Source organism: Eleutherodactylus coqui, chromosome 3, assembly GCF_035609145.1.
Source record: "Eleutherodactylus coqui strain aEleCoq1 chromosome 3, aEleCoq1.hap1, whole genome shotgun sequence".
Taxonomy (NCBI): Eukaryota; Metazoa; Chordata; class Amphibia; order Anura; family Eleutherodactylidae; genus Eleutherodactylus; species Eleutherodactylus coqui.
In genome coordinates, this window is record NC_089839.1 from 202215589 (window position 1) to 202236467 (window position 20879).

Genomic DNA, 20879 nt, shown 5'->3' on the forward strand with positions numbered 1-20879 from the left:
GTTCCCTTTAAAGAGATTGTTTAAATTTAGACACCCCCCCCCCCATGACACCCATATGGCCTAGTAAGTCAAATACAATGTATTTTCTAATTAACATAAACCATAATCTACGGTAAGTACCATAGACACAGTAACATCACCGTTAAAGTGACCTTTGGTCCTGGTTCCAAAATATGTTCTGGAACTTGAGGGAGGAGTTATATTACCTGGTGACCTCCTCTATGGTCATAGTGTTGATGATCCAGCAGTTCTTGGGGTCCATCGATGGTCTTCCAAGATGGCTGCAACACATGAGATGCAGGGGACCAAAATGAGCCCCTCACAAAATATCTTATACCTAACGCAGGAGGAAGTGCGAAACCGGTTAAAGAAAATTAAAATCAATAAATCGCCAGGCCCAGATGGAATACACCCAAGGGTACTAAGGGAACTAAGTGATGTGATAGCTACGTCGCTATATCTAATATTTATGGATACTATCAAGACCGGGGTTGTACCACTGGATTGGCGCATTGCAAACGTGGTTCCAATTTACAAAAAGGGGTCCAAAAGTGAGCCTGGTAACTACAGGCCGGTAAGTCTCACTTCAGTAACTGGAAAAATATTCCAGGGGTTTCTGAGAGACGCCATCGAAGAATACCTCAAGGAGAACAACGGAATAACTCCTCACCAACATGGATTCATGAAGGGTTGATCATGTCAGACCAATCTGATCAGCTTCTACGATGAAGTAAGCTCTAGGCTGGACCTGGGAGAGTCTATTGATCTTGTATATCTGGACTTCTCTAAAGCATTTGACACCGTGCCACATAATAGGCTGATATATAAAATGAGACAGCTCGGATTGGGTGAAAACGTGTGTATATTGGTAAGGAACTGGCTCAGAGATAGAAAGCAGAGGGTGGTAATAAATGGTTCATACTCTGATTGGACCTGGGGGTACTAGTGGATTGTAGATGAAGTAAGCAATGCCAGTCAGCTGCTGCAAAAGTTAATAAAGTCTTGGGGTGCATTAAAAGTGGTATAGGGGCAAGGGACGAGAACATTATCCTCCCACTATATAAGGCACTTGTCAGGCCTCACATGGTGTACTGCGCACAATTCTGGTCACCGGTGCTCAGGAAAGATGTTACAGTGCTTGAGGGGGTTCAAAGAAGGGCAACTAAACTATTACATGGAATGAAGGGACTGGAATACCCAGAGAGGCTATCCAAATTGGGATTATTTACTCTAGAAAAAAGACGGCTAAGGGGTAATCAAATAACTATGTATAAATACATGAGGGGACAATACAAGGATCTCTCCCATGATCTGTTTATACGCAGGACTCTGACGGTAACAAGAGGGCATCCGCTACGTCTAGAAGAAAGCAGGTTTCATCGCCAATACAGAAAAGGGTTCTTTACTGTAAGAGCAATGAGACTGTGGAACTCTTTGCCTGAGGACGTGGTGATGGCAAAACCCATAGAGGAGTTTAAAAGGGGACTTGATGTTTTTCTGGAGCGGAAGGATATTACAGGATATAAATCTTAGGTCAATTGTTAATCAGGGTATACAGGCAGGTAGGAACTATTAGAGGTTGATCCAGGGATTAGTCTGATTGCCATTAGGGAGTCGGGAAGGAATTTTTCCCCAAATGGGCTAATTGGCTCCTTCCTCTTGATTTTTTTTGCCTTCCTCTGGATCAACAACACAGGAGAATAACAGGCTGGACTAAATGGACATTGTCTTCATTCGGCCTTACATACTATGTTACTCCTGTGATTACTGTGCATCAGTAATTGGACATTGCATGCTGCTTTTGGATCCGCTGTCACTGCTCACCAGTACTCAGTGTGCACCAGGTAGTCTAAGAGGCAGCGGGGACATCTTGGATAACCACAGAAGTGGTTGCAAGAACAGTACGGCTATAGAGGAAGGCACCAGGTAATGCTGCTCCCCCTTCTGATTGTTGGGCAAATTTTGTCCTGGGACTAGAGTGTTGCTTTAAAGCGATCCTCTGGTTTTGAGACAAAATTCTGTCCCAGGACCAGTAAGGCAGGGGGAACTGCAGTTCTGGGTCCTATTTTCGACCGTCCAAGATAGTTGACACAAAGCCCCACAATGCACTGGCAGTGTTAAGCAAACAATGCATTACGCCTACTTTCTGATTGGCCAGAGCTGCTCATGTGCTCAGCACTGACCAGTCAAAGACCAGTGCACAGTGTGCCTTAGGCTTCATTCAAATGAATGCATAAACGGTGACATTTTTACGGCTGACCGATATATACACAACCATTTAAGGCATTGGTTTCCAATGCATTTGTTCACACGGGCGAATATATGGCGCGTAAATACGTTGGACTGTCAAAAATGGACCATACGCGACCAAAATACGGACGGCGTATATACGGTGGCTAAAAAGATAGTTCTGGAGCTATCTTTTGCCCAATTTACGGCGGCGTTTACCATAGACTCTTATGGGAGGAATTTATGTAGCGTCCAATGCTGCGAAAAGCTTATAGGTGCCTCTATATAGGCATTGGAGGGCATCCCGAGGATTTTTACCGAACAAGGGGTTTCTGGGCTACAAGGTATTTTTTTCGCTAAAAATGACGCTCCCGGCCGTGTAAATGGGCGAGAAAACGCCGTCCGTGATCACCGAAAAACGGCCATCCATGCAATTTTATGGCGCGTTCGAGAGAATGCAAAAACGCATACGCTTGTGTAAAATAGCCCTCAGGTAGTTGGAAAAGCGCTGCAACCATCTCAGACAGCCCTAAACAGGGCCCAAAACTGGAGGATCGGAGGGGCAACAGAGAAGAACTACTGCAGGTAATACACCCCCCCCCCCTTTCCCTCCTGTTCAGGGACATAATTTTGCCCCTTAACCCGACGGTTGCTTTAACTGTTGCATCACAATTCTGTCCATCTTCAGGACCACCTGATGCGACGTCGTTTAGAGCTGCACAGCCGGTTGTAGGTATGAATTACAGGAAACGCTGTATTACGCTTGATTATACAGCCTCTGTAAGCCGATTATCATAAAGGTTTATCACCCAAGAAGATTGTGCCGATGATTATACAGATATAAAATGCAATCAGCAGTAATCGTTAACCCTTTAATTATCAATTCTAAGGACATCAGTCAAATGCATCCGTTTCGCCAAGACTTAGGCCTCATGCCCATGGGCCGATTTGATTTGCAGAGTCCGCGCGGGTACCCCCACAAATCAAGCCTGTGGGCGATAGAGATGCATGGGCATTCGCAAATTAATTAAAGCATGCGGATTTGATTTGCAGACCTGTTTGTCCTAAAAAACAAATTGCATCATGCTGCATTTCTGTGTGGATCCCGCCCTGACGGCTTCCACTGAAGTCAATGGAAGCCGTCTGTTCCACGGCACATCCGCAGCTGACACTGCAGACGTGCCACAGATTCCACAGGAAAGCAGGAGTTTAAAAGAAAAATGGGTACTGCGCATGCCCGTGGTACACCCGCGTACATCCAGACAGGAGGGAGAAGACCCGGACAGGTAAAAAAATGTCCCTGGCCACGGGCAGGGTCGGCTCCCGCTGGCAGAATCCGACCCACCCATGGACATGAGGCCTTAATCTCAGGTACCTGTCTGACCAAACTTGGCTGAGCTCATAGAAAGTAGACCCTTGTTGGCCCATTACCTATGACACCCTGTGCAAGTTCCCGGATGGCGCCTAAAGAGTTAATTAAAGATATGCCCGGGCAAGTCGTCTAAACAGAAACACATTAATGCCGCCCGTGCTTCCAGTCTCAGAAGCTTGGGTTTTAAATTAATAATCCTTTATCTTTCTCAACCACAAGACATTCCTTAAGGAATCGAAATGGAAATGTTAGGCAAGGAAGAACACATTCCTTTAATCCCGCGTACTGCCGGGAGCCTGAGATGCCGATGGAGCGAGTAACAATCCAGGGACCGAAGACTGAAAGAGTAGCAGCTTAACAAGGGTTAAGGAGAGCGTTTAAGTGGGTTAAGGGTGGAGAAGAAGAGATTTAGAGAGAACAATACACTTTTTCGAGGGGCAGCGCTTTAGTTCTTGGAAATTAGCTTGGTGGACTGCCGGCTGCAAGACAAGAGCTGGAAATATAACAATTTCTCTGCTGAATGTGCTCTTTATCCATTTTGCTAAAAAACTGATGTCGTCGTCAACAGTTGGTGCCACGTACAGCACCGCAGTAGATCAGGAAACATTTACCTTTCGGTGTGTCTCCCAGCAGGTGGCGCTGTGTTAATAGAACACTGTTCAACCTGACCGATACTATATAGGTGACAAGCTGGCACCAGTTATACACCTCTTTATTATAAAGGTCTGGTGGCTTATAAAAGTCTAGCATCTCATCTCAGTCACCCCAAGGGGTTCTTGCTCAGCAGAAGCTCGATTTCAGATGTCACATTCTGCCCAAACCCCTTTCTTGGGCGTTCAAGGACACTGACAACACTGCTTTTGGGGACATTGATATTACAATATGGTTGTGGGATTTATGGCCTTTTCTTGGCCTGATGGAACAAGCTTGATTGTTCTTTATACATGTGGATCGGTGCTTGCTTAATGTTCTGTTACATGGGACGAAAATTGGCTTATGGGGACAAACAATTGTAATTTTGGTTGTTTGTCCCCATAAGCTGGCTGTAGGTCTCCCTGGTCACGTGGGGCGATGTTCAGGCGATCAGCGAGCAATTTTAATGCTTGATAAAACTGAACGATCAGCCAACGAATGAGCCAACGTTTGCTTGTTCCTTGGTGGATCATTAGTCCTTTTACACAGCCCGAATGTCGGGTGAATGAGCCTTTGGAGGAGTGATCGGGCCCGATAATCAGCCCATGTGAAAGGACCTTTTTTCGTCTATAGGATGTTTTGTCTATACAGAGGTGTCCTATAATTATGGCTTTACAAAATAACCGCACAGCCATAAGCCTTAAGGAGACACCACATTGATGGTCTATCTCACCATAGGTCGATGATGTATGTTCCTGATTAAACCCCTTGAAAGAGGTTTCTCAGGACTGAGAAAAAACTTCATAGTCTGACCAGGTTATAAAATACAGAAATAAGGTATATTTGCCTCCTTAAAAGGACGCTGCTGCCACTAAACACCACCATAAATTAAGTTACGGTGCTGTTCAGGGAGCCAGGATGTAGGTATCAATTACTCACCGACTCCCTGGATCCGCATTGTCCACCAGTGAAGTCCGAGCGCAGTCTGGAAATTTGACTCTTTTCAGATCCCTGTGCGCGCTCTCCTATAAAAGTCTTTGAGTATTAAAATGACATCCTCTGGTTCTCCGTTACCTCCCAGAACACCATAACTTAGTTTATGGCGCTGTTCCTAGATGACAGTATCCCTATAAGTGGCGCCATAGTCCAATCCTGGAAGAAGCTCCGCCAGTCACACGTTGTTCACTGTGCATGTGAGCACCCAGCCAATCACAAGCTTCAGTAGTGATCCTGCCATGAACAGTAGGTGACCGCCGAAGCTTCTTCTGGGATCGGATTGGCTCCTGCACTGGATGGGACGGTTGAAGGAGGCGAGTATGACTTATTTCTTTATTATGTCCCAAGAGCCTAAAATGTCTTCTTTTTCAACCTCCTTAAGTAATAAAAAAGTCTACTCACCTATTTTTCTCTATATCTGATCATGGAAAAACTAGGTGACAACTGATACTGTAGTCATTACAACTCCCACTAAACTGTCCTACACCCGTGAATACAAATCTGCGTTCTACTGTAGTATCCCTGCATAAGGCTGGATTCACACGGGCAAGAGCGATATCAGGCCAGGAAACTTGAACCAATATTGCGCTTGCATTCTTGTAATTTTTTGTGTCAGTGCGGCGTGTTTTGTGAAAACACGAGTGATAAAATCGCCCACGTTCTCTGTATTTGCGCCATGCACAGAATTTGTGCGATGTATTAACCCTTTCCAATCCAATTTGTATCCTGGTTTTCCTAGGGGGGCTTACTCTTTTTCCGCCGTTATACAACAGCGCTATATGCTGGCTAAAGCCAATACTGCATGAGGTGATACGTTGGATAGGCTCCGACAGCAGAGAGGCTGGCAATATACAGTAAGAGAACCCCGACGGATGTCTTCCAACATCGGAGTTGTACAGCCTTAAATCATAATGTCTTCAGAGGTCAGACAGTGGATTGGAAAGGGTTAACCCATTGTTTCCAAAACTGAAGTATGTTCCATTTTTCAGTGAGATTGCTGAAAACTCAACCATTGTTTGATACGGGTGAGTTAAAAATCACTTTCCACTTGCATAAAACTTTCACTTTTTTTCCTATTCAAATAAGATCCGATTTTCACATGTATGAAAAATCCAATGTATCAAAAACACAGCGCACTCACATAGAAATCACAAGTGCTCATGTACGTATGGCTTAAAAATCGCACATGTTGCGTTTTTTCTATCCCGCAGGCATGATTGCGAGATAACAATCATATATGTCAATCAACCCATTGTAAATAATTGCTTCTATTTTCGGCGAGTTTTGTGTGTCTTGCAATGCAGAAAACTCGCACGAGAAAGATGCCAGTGTGGAAGCACCCTTACTGAGTAGATTTGCCATTCAGAACTCAAGGAAAGCTGAATGACAACGCCCAGGGAGTATAAAGTGTCCATACTGGTCATAATTTAAACCCGACTGAACAGAATATTTTTCGTACATGAATCCCGCGCGGTACGAGAGACGCCCTGGCACCAGGTGTTTTTGAAGCATCTCACAAACCCTACTCATTTATTTTCTTGGGCGAAGACGCTTAAGAGCCCGCATTCATTCTATGACTTGGCCGCGTGCATTCATCTTCTACAAGACCAATTCCCCGGACGCTGCTTAGAATTCAGCACCATGATGGTAAACAGACTCATGGCGGGTAAACAGCGCAGAATTACAGTACGGCACCTGTTGGCTGCATTGTCAACTAGCCAACCACATAAAGCTCCCCAGGGGAACGCAGCGAGCTGATCTATAATGTTTGCCGAGCTCGACTCGAGAGAACGTAAAGCATTTTAATGCTCAACCAGTCAACGATCGCACACAGAAAAAAAGAAAAACGTTACCGTCAGGTATTATAGTTATAGCTGTCTGTGAGTCACGGCTCATTCCAGGGGCTATTGGTGCAAACCCTTCAAGATGCTTTCTCAAAAGCTCCTAGACCAGTGTTTCAAAAACCTATGTGTAACTACTGTGTAAGGCGGCACCAAAGTAGCAGTTGTACCCAGGTTTTGGTGCCTGAGGGGGCTTGAAGGCCTCTCTACATCATAAAAAGACACCAACATTAGAAATGGCGCATTATAACTGGGGGCTTGTAACAGATGTAGCATTGAACCCCAGGAGCCTCAAGGTGCACCCTTGTGAAGGTCTGTAATGTTTTCTCCATCCCCAATGCAATTAATCTCCTCCTGTTGTCTTCATCTTTGATGTAGGTGAAGACAGAAATCTCCTGCATCTCAGTCAACAATATCTGCAATGCAATAGCATATCCAAGGAGACTCTTATGTAAGCGATTGCTGGTACCAGTTACATCAGGGATGGAGAAATTGCTGTACAGGCGTGGCCAAAAGTTTTGACACAAATTTTGGTTTTCACAAAGTTTTCTGCTTCAGTGTTTTTAGACCTTTGAGGAGGGTTCACATCTGCGCCGGGGGTTCCGCCTTCAGAGAACAGGAAGGTGGAATCCTCTGGTCAAACAGATCTGTCTTATGGCGGAACCGAACAGCGCCAAACAGACCCCATTGACTATACGGGGTTCGTTCCGTTTCCACTCAGCTGTCCGGCATTTCATCAGAAGGAAAAGCGCTATTTCTTTTGGTATTTTGTGCCGGATCTACGACTGAACCTCTGATCGGAGGTTCCAGCGCAGATGTGAAGGCAGCCTAATGTTTCTATGGTATACTGAAGTACAATTATAAGCATTTCATACGTTTTTAAACTTTTATTGACAAATACATCATGTTTAGGCAAAAACGCAATATTTACAATGTTGAGGGTTCATGAGAGGGACTCCATTAGTACAGAGATTGAACTGCAGAGGACTGGGGTAAAGTTATTTTCTCTGATGAAGCCCCCTTCAGACTGTTTGGAAGAATGACTGTCCGGAAAAGAACGGTGAGCGCTACTATAAGGAGGGAGCCCAGGTTCAAGTTTGTGCTGTAATGAGTTCTGTTATGGTTCCTATAGTTATGTAGTGTGGATGGTATAAAGGCAACCTCTATTGGCCATCATACATTACTGCAGTTTGTGTATTTCTCTATTGAATGCTTTATGCGACTTCCCATTGGCTGCAGATGTCAGGTGGGAGGTCTGAAGGACTTGAGATCATAGAGAGCTACAAACGGGAGAGCAATCCCAGTGGTACCAAGGCTTAAGAGAGGCTGCACTGTGGGAGAGAGAGCTGCCAAAGGTGTGAGGGGTCGGCTTATGGATCCGTGTAAGACGTTGCCTGAAGAATCTGTGCCTGTTGGAAACAGTAGCACAAGAAAGAAGGCAGATGGTGTTTGGGAAGTGCAGCTCCATGATGCGCCAGAACCGACGTCACAGAGAACAAAGCTGCAGGGACTACAGCTAGAGAGACCGCTACAAAGGATGCATATGGTCCTGCAGCTCTGCGAATTGGGGTATTCCCAACAGACGTCCAAAGACGTGTCACTTATATTACAGTATTATAAGTTATTGAACAACACTTGCATTACTTTCAGACTGTGTGTGGGGGGAACGACCATTGCTGGGTTGAAACGTTTGGTGGTTCTACCACATGTTCAACAGTTGAAGTGTGTAGCTGGCCTTTGTGATTGATAACAGATTGTTACCATACAGCACTCTCATTAGAGTGTAGCATACTCTTAGTTAGAGTCAGTTAGGTTGTCTAACGTTTCTGAATAACTGAATATTGTCTATTAACTATCTCCAAGTTTACTTGTTAAAATGAAAATATATATATTTTTGTAAGCCCGGTGTCCGCATCATACCCCAATTTCTGCGTCGTCTGCCCCTAGTGCGGCACTCCCATGAGCCCTGAGTCATGCCAACAGTAAAGTATCCACAGACCATTCATGTGTGAGGGTGCTTTTCATTTAAGGCAGCGGGCTCACTCACAATTTTGCCTAATAACGCTGCCATGAATGACGAATGGTATCTAAACATCCTCAAAGACCAACTTCTGACCATCCAGGAGCAATTTGGTGATGAGTAGGGATGAGCGAGTATACTCGCTAAAGCACTACTTGCTCGAGTAATGTGCCTTAGCCGAGTATCTCCCTGCTCGTCCCTGAAGATTCGGGTGCCGCTGCAGCTGACAGGTGAGTCGCGGCGGGGAGCAGGGGAGAGCGGGCGGGAGAGAGGGAGAGAGAGATCTCCCCTCCGTTCCTCCCCGCTCTCCCCCGCAGCTCCCCGCCCCGCGCCGGCCCCCGAATCTTCAGGGACGAGCAGGCAGATACTCGGCTAAAGCACATTACTCGAGCGAGTAGTGCTTTAGCGAGTATACTCGCTCATCCCTAGTGATGAGCAATGTTTTTTCCAGTATGATGGAACACCATGTCACAAGGTAAAAGTGATAACTAGGTGGCTCGGTGAACAAAACATTGCAATTTTGGTTTTACGGCCAGGAAACTCCCCAGATCTCAGTCCCATTAGGAACCCGTGGTCAATTCTCAAAAAGCAAGGGGGACAAACAAAAATACAGGAATTGTGATAAACTCCAACCACTGATTAGGCAAGAATGGGTTGTCATCAGTCAGGATTTGGCCCAGAAGCTAATATCCAACAGGCCAGAGCGAATTGAAGATGTCTTGAAAAAAAGGACAACATTGTTAATACTGAGTCTTTGCTTAAACTGGAAGTATTTGTCAATTAAAGTTCAAAAACTTATGAAACTTTGTGAAAAACAAAATTTACGTCAGTCTCAAAATATCTGACGACGACATTAATGTTAAATAACCACAAAAGGGCGATGCATGCAACTTTCTAGGCACATTGACTCCTGGGATTTCTCCAGGCCGTTACAAACATAGGTAATCTGGAGCAAACAAGAAGTTACTTAAAAGGGTCTTTGGATCCGTGAATGAATGGTGCTTTTATGTTACTAAATTATACAGTCTATTGGAATTGTGTCCCAATGTCCTTAGTTTTCAGGTTATGTCCCCTCACTCTGCACTCCATAAGATGACAGCGTATGGACGGGCATGTGACCAATATGTTACTACCGTAAACCAACACAATGCACCTGCCATCTGTACCAGTGCCACTACTGGACATTGGAAATGAGTGTACTGTGCTTCAATTCCCATCATTCCCACATGACTCCCCTAAAAGTAGCCAAATATTCCCTTTTAATATTCCCTCATTCTGTCTACTCTCCATTGTCCATCATATATAATTATGCCACTTAAACCCTATAAACCACTATAATGTTCCATGATTCTATCATATTAGTGAATCACACAAATGTATAGCTCAACAATGTCCCAATGTAAACCTCCCGTGTCACCATATTAGTCTAGGGTGCCACCATATACATCAGTGTCTATATGTTAGTGATTAACACCATCACAGTAACCCAACATACCAACCATAAATCCAACGGCAACATACTCTGCCGCTATCCCAACGTATAGCTTTATCGTGGTATCATATAAGCCCTTCATGCCATCATACTACCCAACATACCACAATGTAGCACATGGTGGTGCCATGTTAGCCTATTATGCCACAAAACTTGTTTTTTAAGCCACCAAGCAACAGCATATACCCCGAATCATAATAGCACTGACCTGTGAAGCGTTCCTGGCATATACACGTGTAGCCTCCTTCTCTTCTGGCGCACACACCTCCATTTTGACAAGGGTTAGAGTAGCAAAGATTAATTTCTATTTCACAATAATCCCCAGTAAACCCTTGAGGGCAACGGCATCGTAAACCAGTTATGGGGTGAATTGGACGGAAAAGTATAGACTCGGAAGCAATGAATGGCGCTGAGCTGTCAAACTTGAGCACAGATATACACTTCATATAGTTCTCACAGGGTTCACGTAGACAGACGTTATCATCAAACGGTAGGACCTCCAGCATGGAGGCTGAGGTCAGAGTCATCCTCTTCATGTACAGTTGTTCCTGAAGGTCTTCTGAGCTGAAAAACTGTGAGCGGTCGCCTTGGGGAACGAGAGCCGAGAAGCTGATGTTGAGTATGGAGCTCTTCACGTCGGTGTCGTTCTGAATGTTGAAGATGAAGATGTCTTCTTTTGGGGTGGCCAACACGGTTGATACGCCCTCCAAAAAGCTGGTCAAGAGGGGGGACAGGAAGCGCTCCTGAGACATGTTCTCCAGACGAACCGTGATACTGTTGGACAACATGTCTTCTGTGATAATGAGAACACGCAGGACACATTGGGCGGTCACACTATGGATCCCGTCTGTAGAAGAGAAAAGAAGAAGACATCATTACATCATCGTTGCATACAAAACATACAAAATATTCCTCACTTTATGGGTTATTTCCTCTTCCAGTCAATTTTCCCTGGTTTCCATATGTCTGTCTCTTCGTGTTTTTTTTTTTTCTTCCTCCGGAGTTGTAGTATTGATACCGGATATCTCCCTGCACCAGACAAAAAAAAGCGCTGCTTGCAGTAACTAGAGGGCTTGTCCAACTTAAAAAAAAAAAAATGGCTGTACATACAATAAAATAACAAAACAAGCCATAGCTATACTCACCTGTCTGGCTCCCAAGGTGCTTCTAGTCAGTACTGACAGCAGAAGTCAGGTGTCCACTGCCGCCAATCAGAGGCCGCAGCATCACCATTCCGAACTTCTGGCATCATGGCAAACAGGATGTGAAAGCTGATACCAGGAAAATGGGCAGCAATGCTGCGCCTTCTGATTGGCAGGAGTGGTCACCTGACTTCCGCTGTCATTACAGACTGGCAACTCTGCGGGAGCCATTTTGTTGTTTCCTTGGGAGTAAAAAAGAGGTGATTATGGCTTCTTTTGTTAGTCTATCACATTGCAGGCTGTTAAAAAAAATGTAAGTCTGATAATCTTTAACTTTTTGCTTTTTCTCCCCCTATTAATAAAGGTGATGCAATGGGATGGGACTGAAAGGGAGGAGACACAAATTAGACATTAGAAAAAGCTTTCTGACAGTGAGGGTGATCAATGAGTGGAACAGGTTACTATGGGAGGTGGTGAGTTCTCCTTTAATGGAAGTATTCAAACAAAGGCTGGACAAATATCTGTCTGGGATGATTTAGTGATCCTGCACTGAGCAGGGGGTTGGACCAGGTGACCCTGGAGGTCCCTTCCAATTTTACCATTCTATGATTCTAGGTTTACTCTTGTAGGAGCTGTCATTGTGCGCACATTAATAGGTCACCCAACCATTGCCACAAGTCCTGATTTTTATGAGCCTGTCCTATGAAGCAGACCACAAAAGGGGTGTTTCTTGGGTTTGTTGGGGTATTCCTAGGTGGAACCAGAGGACAGCTTAAAATGTCCTGCGGTTTGGTTTGCAAATATCGGCAAGTATGATTAATTACTATAGCTTTTCCAAAAATGTATGCACTACAGTAACAAAAAAAGCTGATGATGCTGTTAGTTCAGGTGATTAGTCCTCAACCAGGACATGCAACTGTAATACAAGAGAAAAAATGCACCAAAAATACTAAATTTTTGGATTCTTATGTCATTGATCGCTATAAATTTTTGTTGTCAGATGACCAAATGTTTCAAGTAAGCTCCTGCACTAGTGTAATTGGATGCTACACTCCATTTTTCCCCAACTGTATCTTTGGCGAACTGTTTATAAGAATCTTTTGACATAAATATAAAAAAACACCATAAAAGAAGCTAAAAGAAAAACTACCAGAGAAAAAAGGATTTATCCGTCATTTCTCTTTAGATATTCATCATAAGATGGGAAAGTAAAAAACTGCTCTTCTGCTAAATACCAGCGGCCGTCACACTCCCTTCAGGTTCAAAGCCATTGATTTTCCTTCATACGTTAAGAAGAAAAATGAGAAGCAGAGTGAAAGAACAGAAAGAGGCAATTTTCATAGAACATGAATACACGTATGTCTCGAGGGGCCACATACAATGTGTTTAGAGCTGTGACCAATTCAGTGTAAGGCACAGAAGAGCCAATGTTATAGGCTAGCCATACACTGTCCTACCAAAAGTTTTTAGACCCCCCTATCAGTAGAATGGGTCGTAACCTATTAGCATGTCCTAAACCACACTACATAAGATGCAGACCTTGGAGGTGTCAGCCATAGTTTGTGATGGGAACTGTCCGCTATTGGATATACGGGTTATGCCGCTGCAAATGAAGCGTCCATCACGAAGCGCTGGTCTACAATGGTGGAAGGAGCATCGTCATTGGACAGTTGAGCAATGAGAGAACTCTCTATGGAGTGACAAATCGCGGTACTCCGTCTTCAAATCAGATGGAGGTACCCAGGCCAAATGGGCCTCACTAAGTATTAAGATATGGAAATAAATACTACTTTTCTTTCTCCGTCAGGTCCAATTACTTTTAGTAGAATAGTATATATGTGACCTCATGCGTGGGCACCTTCCATATTGTGCATATGAAGGTCTTGTGAATGACTCAACAGACAATAGAGGAGGCTATAGGGGCTATAGTCCCTTGGTATAATAATTTGGGGTCTCCGAGAGTTCCTAGTTGACCTGGAATTTTTGGAATTTGGTCACTGGGTCACCAAAGGACATAAATGAACAGAATACTTTCATCCTCAGGGGCTAAAGGCTTAGTGATTTATAGTTGTGGTAATGTATTGAGTCGGGGAAGTTATTATTAACGTTTGGCAGGCCGGCTGTATAAATGATTTATAATGCAGAGTAAAAGCCTTCTCTTAAGCAACATTGTGGCCAGTGAGCTGCCTGATCCCATTGAATTAATGAGAATATATTAGACCATGCTCCGAATATGTTGAGTGGAGGCAAACACATTTCTATTCATTAAGCCTGGGGTCGGTTTCTGCAATGATAATAGGACTCAGCCATATTACGACCCATAAGACCTATAGGGGTAAAAGGGTTAGAAAAATGTGGCTAATATCTTCCAAAAAAGCCGTTTGTGTGTGATAATATAGCTAAGTTCCATTCACTTCAATAAAGGTGAGGTAAAGTCCCCTGGTGCAAGCACCAAGTCATGACTGACTCCTAGGGTGACGTCACATTGTGAGGTTTTTTCGGCAGACTGTTTTTGCAGGGTGGTTTTCCATTGTCTTCCCCAGTCATATTTTACCCACCAGCAAGTTGGGTACTCACTTTACCAACCTTAGAAGGATGGAAGGCTGAGTCATCAACCTTGAACCAGCTATCTGAACCATGGGGGGATTGAACCCACAAGAGCTTAGAACTGCATTTCTGCTGCCTTAACACTCTGAGCCACACAGGGCTCTTCACTAAAACTGTACTGCAATATGAACTGTAACCATTTTTTGGGGGGAAGAGAGCAGCCATGTTTTTCCAATCCTGTAATACACCATGAATAACTTTTGGAGATTATTTCACAAGAATCCTATAGTCAATGCATTTATTCAACATACTGTAGCTGGAAGAAGCATCTTTCTTCACTAATTCATTCAGGTGCTTGCTTAAAGGGGTTCTCCTGGATTTTTTTTTTCTATTGAAGATTTGTCCTTGGGATAGGTCATCAATAGATGATCGGCAGAGGTCCACCGCTTGGGATCCCCACTGATCAGATGATTAATAGTCCCCGTGGAAAGCACAGGAAGCAGATTGCGCTGACCATAGCAAAGTGGCCCAGGTTGGTATTACATTGAACTCAATGGGAGATGCGCGTGTAATACCAATTCGGGCCACTGTGCTATGGTCAGCTCAATCTGCTTCCTGCACATGTACACAGTGACAGACTCACCAAAATTAGCTGATCAGTGGAAATCTGAGCGTCAGACACCCGACAATCATCTATTGATGACTTGGCTAGTCTTTGACAGTTGCCACCTGGCCGCAACAGCACTGATCAGCGTTCGCACTCTTTAAATATTGCAGTCAATTCTGACAGTAGCATTTAAATCCATCAATCAGCAATTGTAGGTCTCGAATGTCCCCCTTGCGATGAGACTGTAAGGTGTCATTGCAGTGTCATGGCAGATGGGGGCCTTCAGAAGGACTTCCATGTATTTCTACCTATTAGGACGTGCTTGTAGCATGTCTTAATACAATTTGATCAAAAGATTGTAAGTTTAAAAAAAAGTAAAAATAAGTGAAGACATTTTTTTTATTACTAGAAGTTTAACCCACCTTCCCCATATTTATAATAAAAAAACACGTTTGGTAATGTTGCATTAGTAGAAGTCTGACCTCTCAAAGTTACACATCATTGATCCTGCATGGAGAAACTCATGAGACAAAAAATACACAACACAAGAATTGCACTTTTTTTGGTCACCCCGTCTCCAAGAAAAAAAGTAATACAAAATGATCACAAAGTCGTATATAGTCCTCAATGGTACCAATAAAAACTATAGGATAGCCCACAAAAAACAAGCCTTCACACAACCGCATTGGTGGAAAGATAAAAACGCTAAGGTGGTCAGTATATGGCGGCAGAATTTTTTTTTTCAACTATATAAATTTGGTATCGTTGTACTCCTACTGACCCACAGTCATTGTCATTTTTGCCATACTATGCACAACATAAAAACAAGACACCCCCAAAAATGGCAAAATTGTGTTCTTTCCATTTTACTCCACTTTGAAATTTTTTAAGGTTTTTCAATGCATTATATGGTACATTAAATAGTGGAGAGGAAAAAACAAAGATGAAAAAAAAAGCCTACATCATTAAGCGGTTAATACAAGCTATGTCTCCCACCATAGAGCCCGAGATTAGACAGCCTCTCTCAACTCCGAGAAGGTTGGGTGTCACTTCTGCCACAACAAGATGGTCCTTGTAAAACCAGACGTGAACAGAGCCATCAGTGACATCATGTGCCATCATTAGTCAAGCCCTGCCAAGAAGGCAGCACATGGACGGTGTCATCCCATCACATCTCTACTTTTACTACATGAGCGTTTTCTACTATTAGGGTGGCTCAGTGGTTAGCATTGTTACCTTGCAGCACTCAGGTCACAGATACAAATTTGACCAAGGACAACATCTGCACGGAGTTTGTATGTTCTCCCCCATGTCTGCAGGGATTTCCTCCAGGAACACCAGTTTCTTCCCAAACTCCAAAAATATACTGATAAAGTAAATATACTCATTAAGGAATTGAAATCCTTTCAGATTGTCCCCAATAAGAATGATGGTCATCACTGTACAGTGATGCAGAATATGTTGGCGCTATATCATCAATACGGTACATCATTAAAAAAACATCTCTCATAAAACAAGTTTTTGTTACGTTGCTTGATTTCGGTGATTCAGGGCTAATGCCCACGGCTGGATGTCTGCCACGTAAAACGTGGCGGAAATCCGCGGCGTTATACCGCAGCTATTAGGTTCTATTGATACTTAGACTTGCCTCTTAGGTAACTGGGACAGCTGGGAAACACAGTCGTGGCTACACCAGTGGACATCTACATTCCCTAGAACACATGTAATTAAATATATATATATACACATTAAGAGAGAGAGAGAATGGCCCCTTTGTTGGAGCCCCAGCCCTTTCACGATTAGCGCCCCCGTATGGAAGTTATCCCTGTGACCCTGGAGGGCAGAATAAAATCACACGACAAGTTTTCCATGGATCGGTTTCAATATCAATCCACAATGGATGGGAAAATCCAGCGATCTGAGCGACTTCCAGCGAGGCCTGGTCACCGCTGCTAGACTAACCGTGGCCAGGATGTCACTGCCGACTGTGTGGGGAGAGAGTATGCCAAGAATAATGTGATTAAGGAAAAATATTCAGTGAAAATGAGTCCCTTGGATGCAAACGACTCTTCCCAGAAAGGGGTCAAAGGAGGATGTCAGGAATCGATCTGACCAACAGGTGTGCACAGTCAAGAGCAGCCGAATACTGTGTTGGTCCTCCAACTATCATATCTGAATGCAAAACTATTCATGGTCGACCAGTTCCAGCACCATTGTGTCTAAGAGAAACAGAAAGGCGAGACTCAAGGGGGGCAAAAGAGCACAAAAATTGTATCACTGAGCAGCAGAAAAACATCACCTGGTCAGATGGATCCAGATTTCTGTTGCACTGTGCTGCTGGGAAGGTCAGAATTTGGCGCAAGCAGAATGAATCAATGACCTCTTCCTGCACAGCTGACAGAAAGGGGTCATCGATTTATGCTGCTTGTGCCAAATTGTGACCTGCCATCAGCACGGTGCAACAGAAATCTGGATTCATGTCAGGACCGCCAAGTAATGTGCAGCAACTACAAGAAGCTTCCTATCCACAAGGGGTGGTATATCTGCAGAACTATTTAATCACTAAGTGTAATCTACGCCACAACGAATTTCTGCATTTCTGAAGGTCAAAGAAGTCCGACGGGGTCTCTAATAAAGTGGCCATTCAGTATATGTGATTTTTCTTTCCCACTTTAGAAGAAATGCCCTTTAAAAGCATCAGGAGCTTCTGCAGCACAAATCGATATAAGAAACCAAAACAAGTGACAAAGTTAATCAAACTTTTTTCTTCTCTTTACAACAGATTGCACCTTGAAGAAGTCAAAGTCATTTTTACCTGCGTTTTGCAGCTCAATGCGGAATCTTAATAAACCCTCTTTAATCTCCCCGTCTAGGAGCTGAATGTTGCGCCCTTTAGGATTCGCCAGGCAGCTCGTCAATATTTACTGCCACCCCTTAGTGGCAATGCAGTTATTGATCAGCTTGTGTCTCTCTTAGGCACATTGACGATCGCTGCGGACCTCTCCGGTTGTAATAAGTACATCAATCATTATTGTTCCTTCCCAATAAAAAGTGGCTTAACTATTTCACATCAGCTTAGGGGGGCAATAACATATTTCCACTGTAGGATATCTCTACTATATTCCATAAATCAGTATTTAAAGGAATATTACAGGACGTCCCCGTCATTTGCTTCCCTTCCACAGTTTTGGATAATGAAATCTATAGGACTGTTCATCCTGCTCCTCCTGGATCAGCTCTAAAATCCCATTATTTCAGTGACGAATGATACATGTACATGGCAAAGTGGTGTTCATGGACCCTGTGTGATGCCACACAGTCCTTGTTCCCCCTTAGAAATAATACAGCATACATTCGCTCCATAGGAATCCTAAAAATAACCCCCAAACCATGTGTGTACCTCCATGTAAAGTTATAAGCAGAGGATAGTGTGGACCAACAGAAGTCTATGGCTGCCACATCCTGGATCGGTACTAGTAATGCACCCGGGGTTATGTCTTACTCATTATACAGGGTTATTACAAATGACCTTCCTGATTTAACTCTCACAACTCAGCTTTAACCCCTATAAGACCGCCCCCCTTTATTTTCATTCTCGTTTTTTCCTCACTACTTTTAAAAAATCATAACTCTCTTATTTATCCATCACCGTAGCTGTCTGCGGGCTTGTTTTTTGCGGGACGAGTTGTAGTTTTCTAATGTATTATTTAATGCACTATATAATGTACTGAAAAACTTTTTAAAAATTCTATTTTTGATGTTGTGTAACAAAATTTTGAGTTTCTGCTTCCATTGATATTAATTTTCTGTGTCGTTAAATGTGAGTTCTGAGAGTTTCACATCAGGGAGATCGTTTGTAATAACCTGGTATAAAAAGTTTCTTTAGAGGGGTCAAAAAAACATAGCTGCTTTCTTCCAAAAACAGCACCGAAGCGCTCCTAGTGTCCATGGCAAATTGTTTTACATTAAGCCATGCCTCTAATTCTTAGTGCCCCTTTCCAGTAATAGTGCTTCTTAGTACCCTTCTCACAGTAATAGTGCTCCTTAGCTCTTCCATGGCAGTAACAGAGCTGTTTAGTGCCCCTCACAGCCACAGCACCACTTAGTGCCCCCTCACAGTCACAGCACTACTTAGTGCCCCCCTCACAGTAATAGTGCCCATTTGTGACCCATTCGCATTAATAGAGTCCCTTAGTGACCACCTCACAATAATAGTACCCCATAGTATTTCTTTCACAGTAATAGTGCCCCTCTGTGACCTGTTCACAGTAATAGTGTCCCTTAGTTCCCCTTTAACAGTAATACTGCCCCTTAGTGTTTGTCTCACAGTAATAGTGCCACTCTGCATTCCACACAGTACTAATGCTCTTTAGTGCCCCCTCACAGTAATAGTGCCCCTTCATAACCCATAACCTGCCTGCAGTAATTGTGGTCTTTAGCACTTTCCTCACAGTAATAGCGCTCCTTAGCACTTTCCTCACAGTAATAGTGTCCCTTAGTGCCCCTCCTCACAGTAACAGTGCCTCTTTGTGACCCACTCATAATAATAGAGCCACCTACTGACCCCCTTACAGTACTGATGTGGCATACCTCCCATATGTGTGCTGCCTTCCCCTCACCTCCCCTCTCTGGACATCACACCCAGCTTTCTGGACTGCCTAGCAGAGACGTCAAGTCTCCAGCAGCTGAGATGAGGGGCGCACCAAGTCAGGAGTCGCCTCATCATGCTCCGGCGTTGATGTCATAGAGAACGTGGCTACACTAAAACCTGTGGACTGTAGGTAACAAGATAAATCATGGAGCAGGGAGCCGATGACTTCCTGCCCCACTGTTGTTATTGAACTGTGCTGCGTCCTGAAGGCGCTGATATTGTTAAAATCAGGATTTGGCGCATACCTCCAAGGCCAGGTCTCAAAACCCAGGACTATCCACTGGATCCATGTACGGTTCTACAGCTCAGTCCTATTCACTTTAATGGAGCTGTACTACAATACCCAACACAGCCCGTGGACAGCTGTGGTGCTGTTTTTGGAAAAAGCATCCATATTTTCGTAACTGCTATCAAATACATGCACATATGAAGAGATGAATGAGTAAAATTCAAGCAGTTGTAGTCATTTACGAATTAATTGCAATGAAAGGGGTTTTCCGGGACATAGAGAAAAAAGTTAAGTGGGCTTAAAATGAACAAAAATTGAATACTCGCCTACCCCCACGGACCGCTCAGATACAGACTTCAGTTGTGATTCTTCTATGGCTGCTACCGCCTATGAGTGGCTGAGCAGTCAAGTGCCCAAGTACACCGCTTGTTCCGGCTTCCGTGCAGCAGGCACTGGGGCTGCAGCGCCGAACGGCGAGGATACGTGCGTATTCAATTTTTGTTCATTTTAAGCCCTTTAAACTTTTTTATGCCTTGAAAAATTGCTTAAAAACCTCTACGGGCCTATTAGAGCCCCCCAGTAGCTGCATGGATAGTATACCCCCTTCCTAAAATACATCCAGCCCTCTTCTATATTTCCGGCTTCTGAGACGTATTTGCCTTGTTGACCTCTAGGGACACAATCAAGGGCCATGGTTATTCAAAAGGCTCCAGTGAATGGATGTTGCCCAGACAATGGAGGAGGCTGTGCTGCAGGCCGAATCAGTAATATTTGGGCCACGCACAGTGGATTTGTTCATCAAGGCCCGGGGCAATGGCAATTTTAAATAAAATTTAAAAACCACGTACTATTAAAACATTTCTTGCCCTACCCTGCGGCCTTTTATACACAATGCACCTCCCCTCTGTGATGCACTGAATGGCCCCTTCCTCTTTACCTAATTACTCGGCCTCGGAGCCATTGGGGGATGCCATGCTACAGCGTACAGAAAGACGGCAGCACAGGAAACAGCTGCGCGCGGGGTAATGCAAAAAGGGAAAGGTCCGGCGAACAATAGCTGATGGTAACAAAGACATGATGAGTGACGGGGAAGGACCAGATTCATTGTAACAGATCTGAA

General features: G+C 44.0%; 1 protein-coding gene across 1 annotated transcript in view; it reads right to left on the reverse strand.

The window, feature by feature from the left end:
• CELSR3 (cadherin EGF LAG seven-pass G-type receptor 3) overlaps positions 1–20879 on the reverse strand; it is a 200665-nt gene that overhangs the window by 148783 nt on the left and 31003 nt on the right. Inside the window, exon 3 of the mRNA XM_066594934.1 lies at positions 10792–11430. Coding sequence (XP_066451031.1) covers positions 10792–11430 — 639 coding nt within the window. The remainder of the gene's footprint in view (positions 1–10791; positions 11431–20879) is intronic.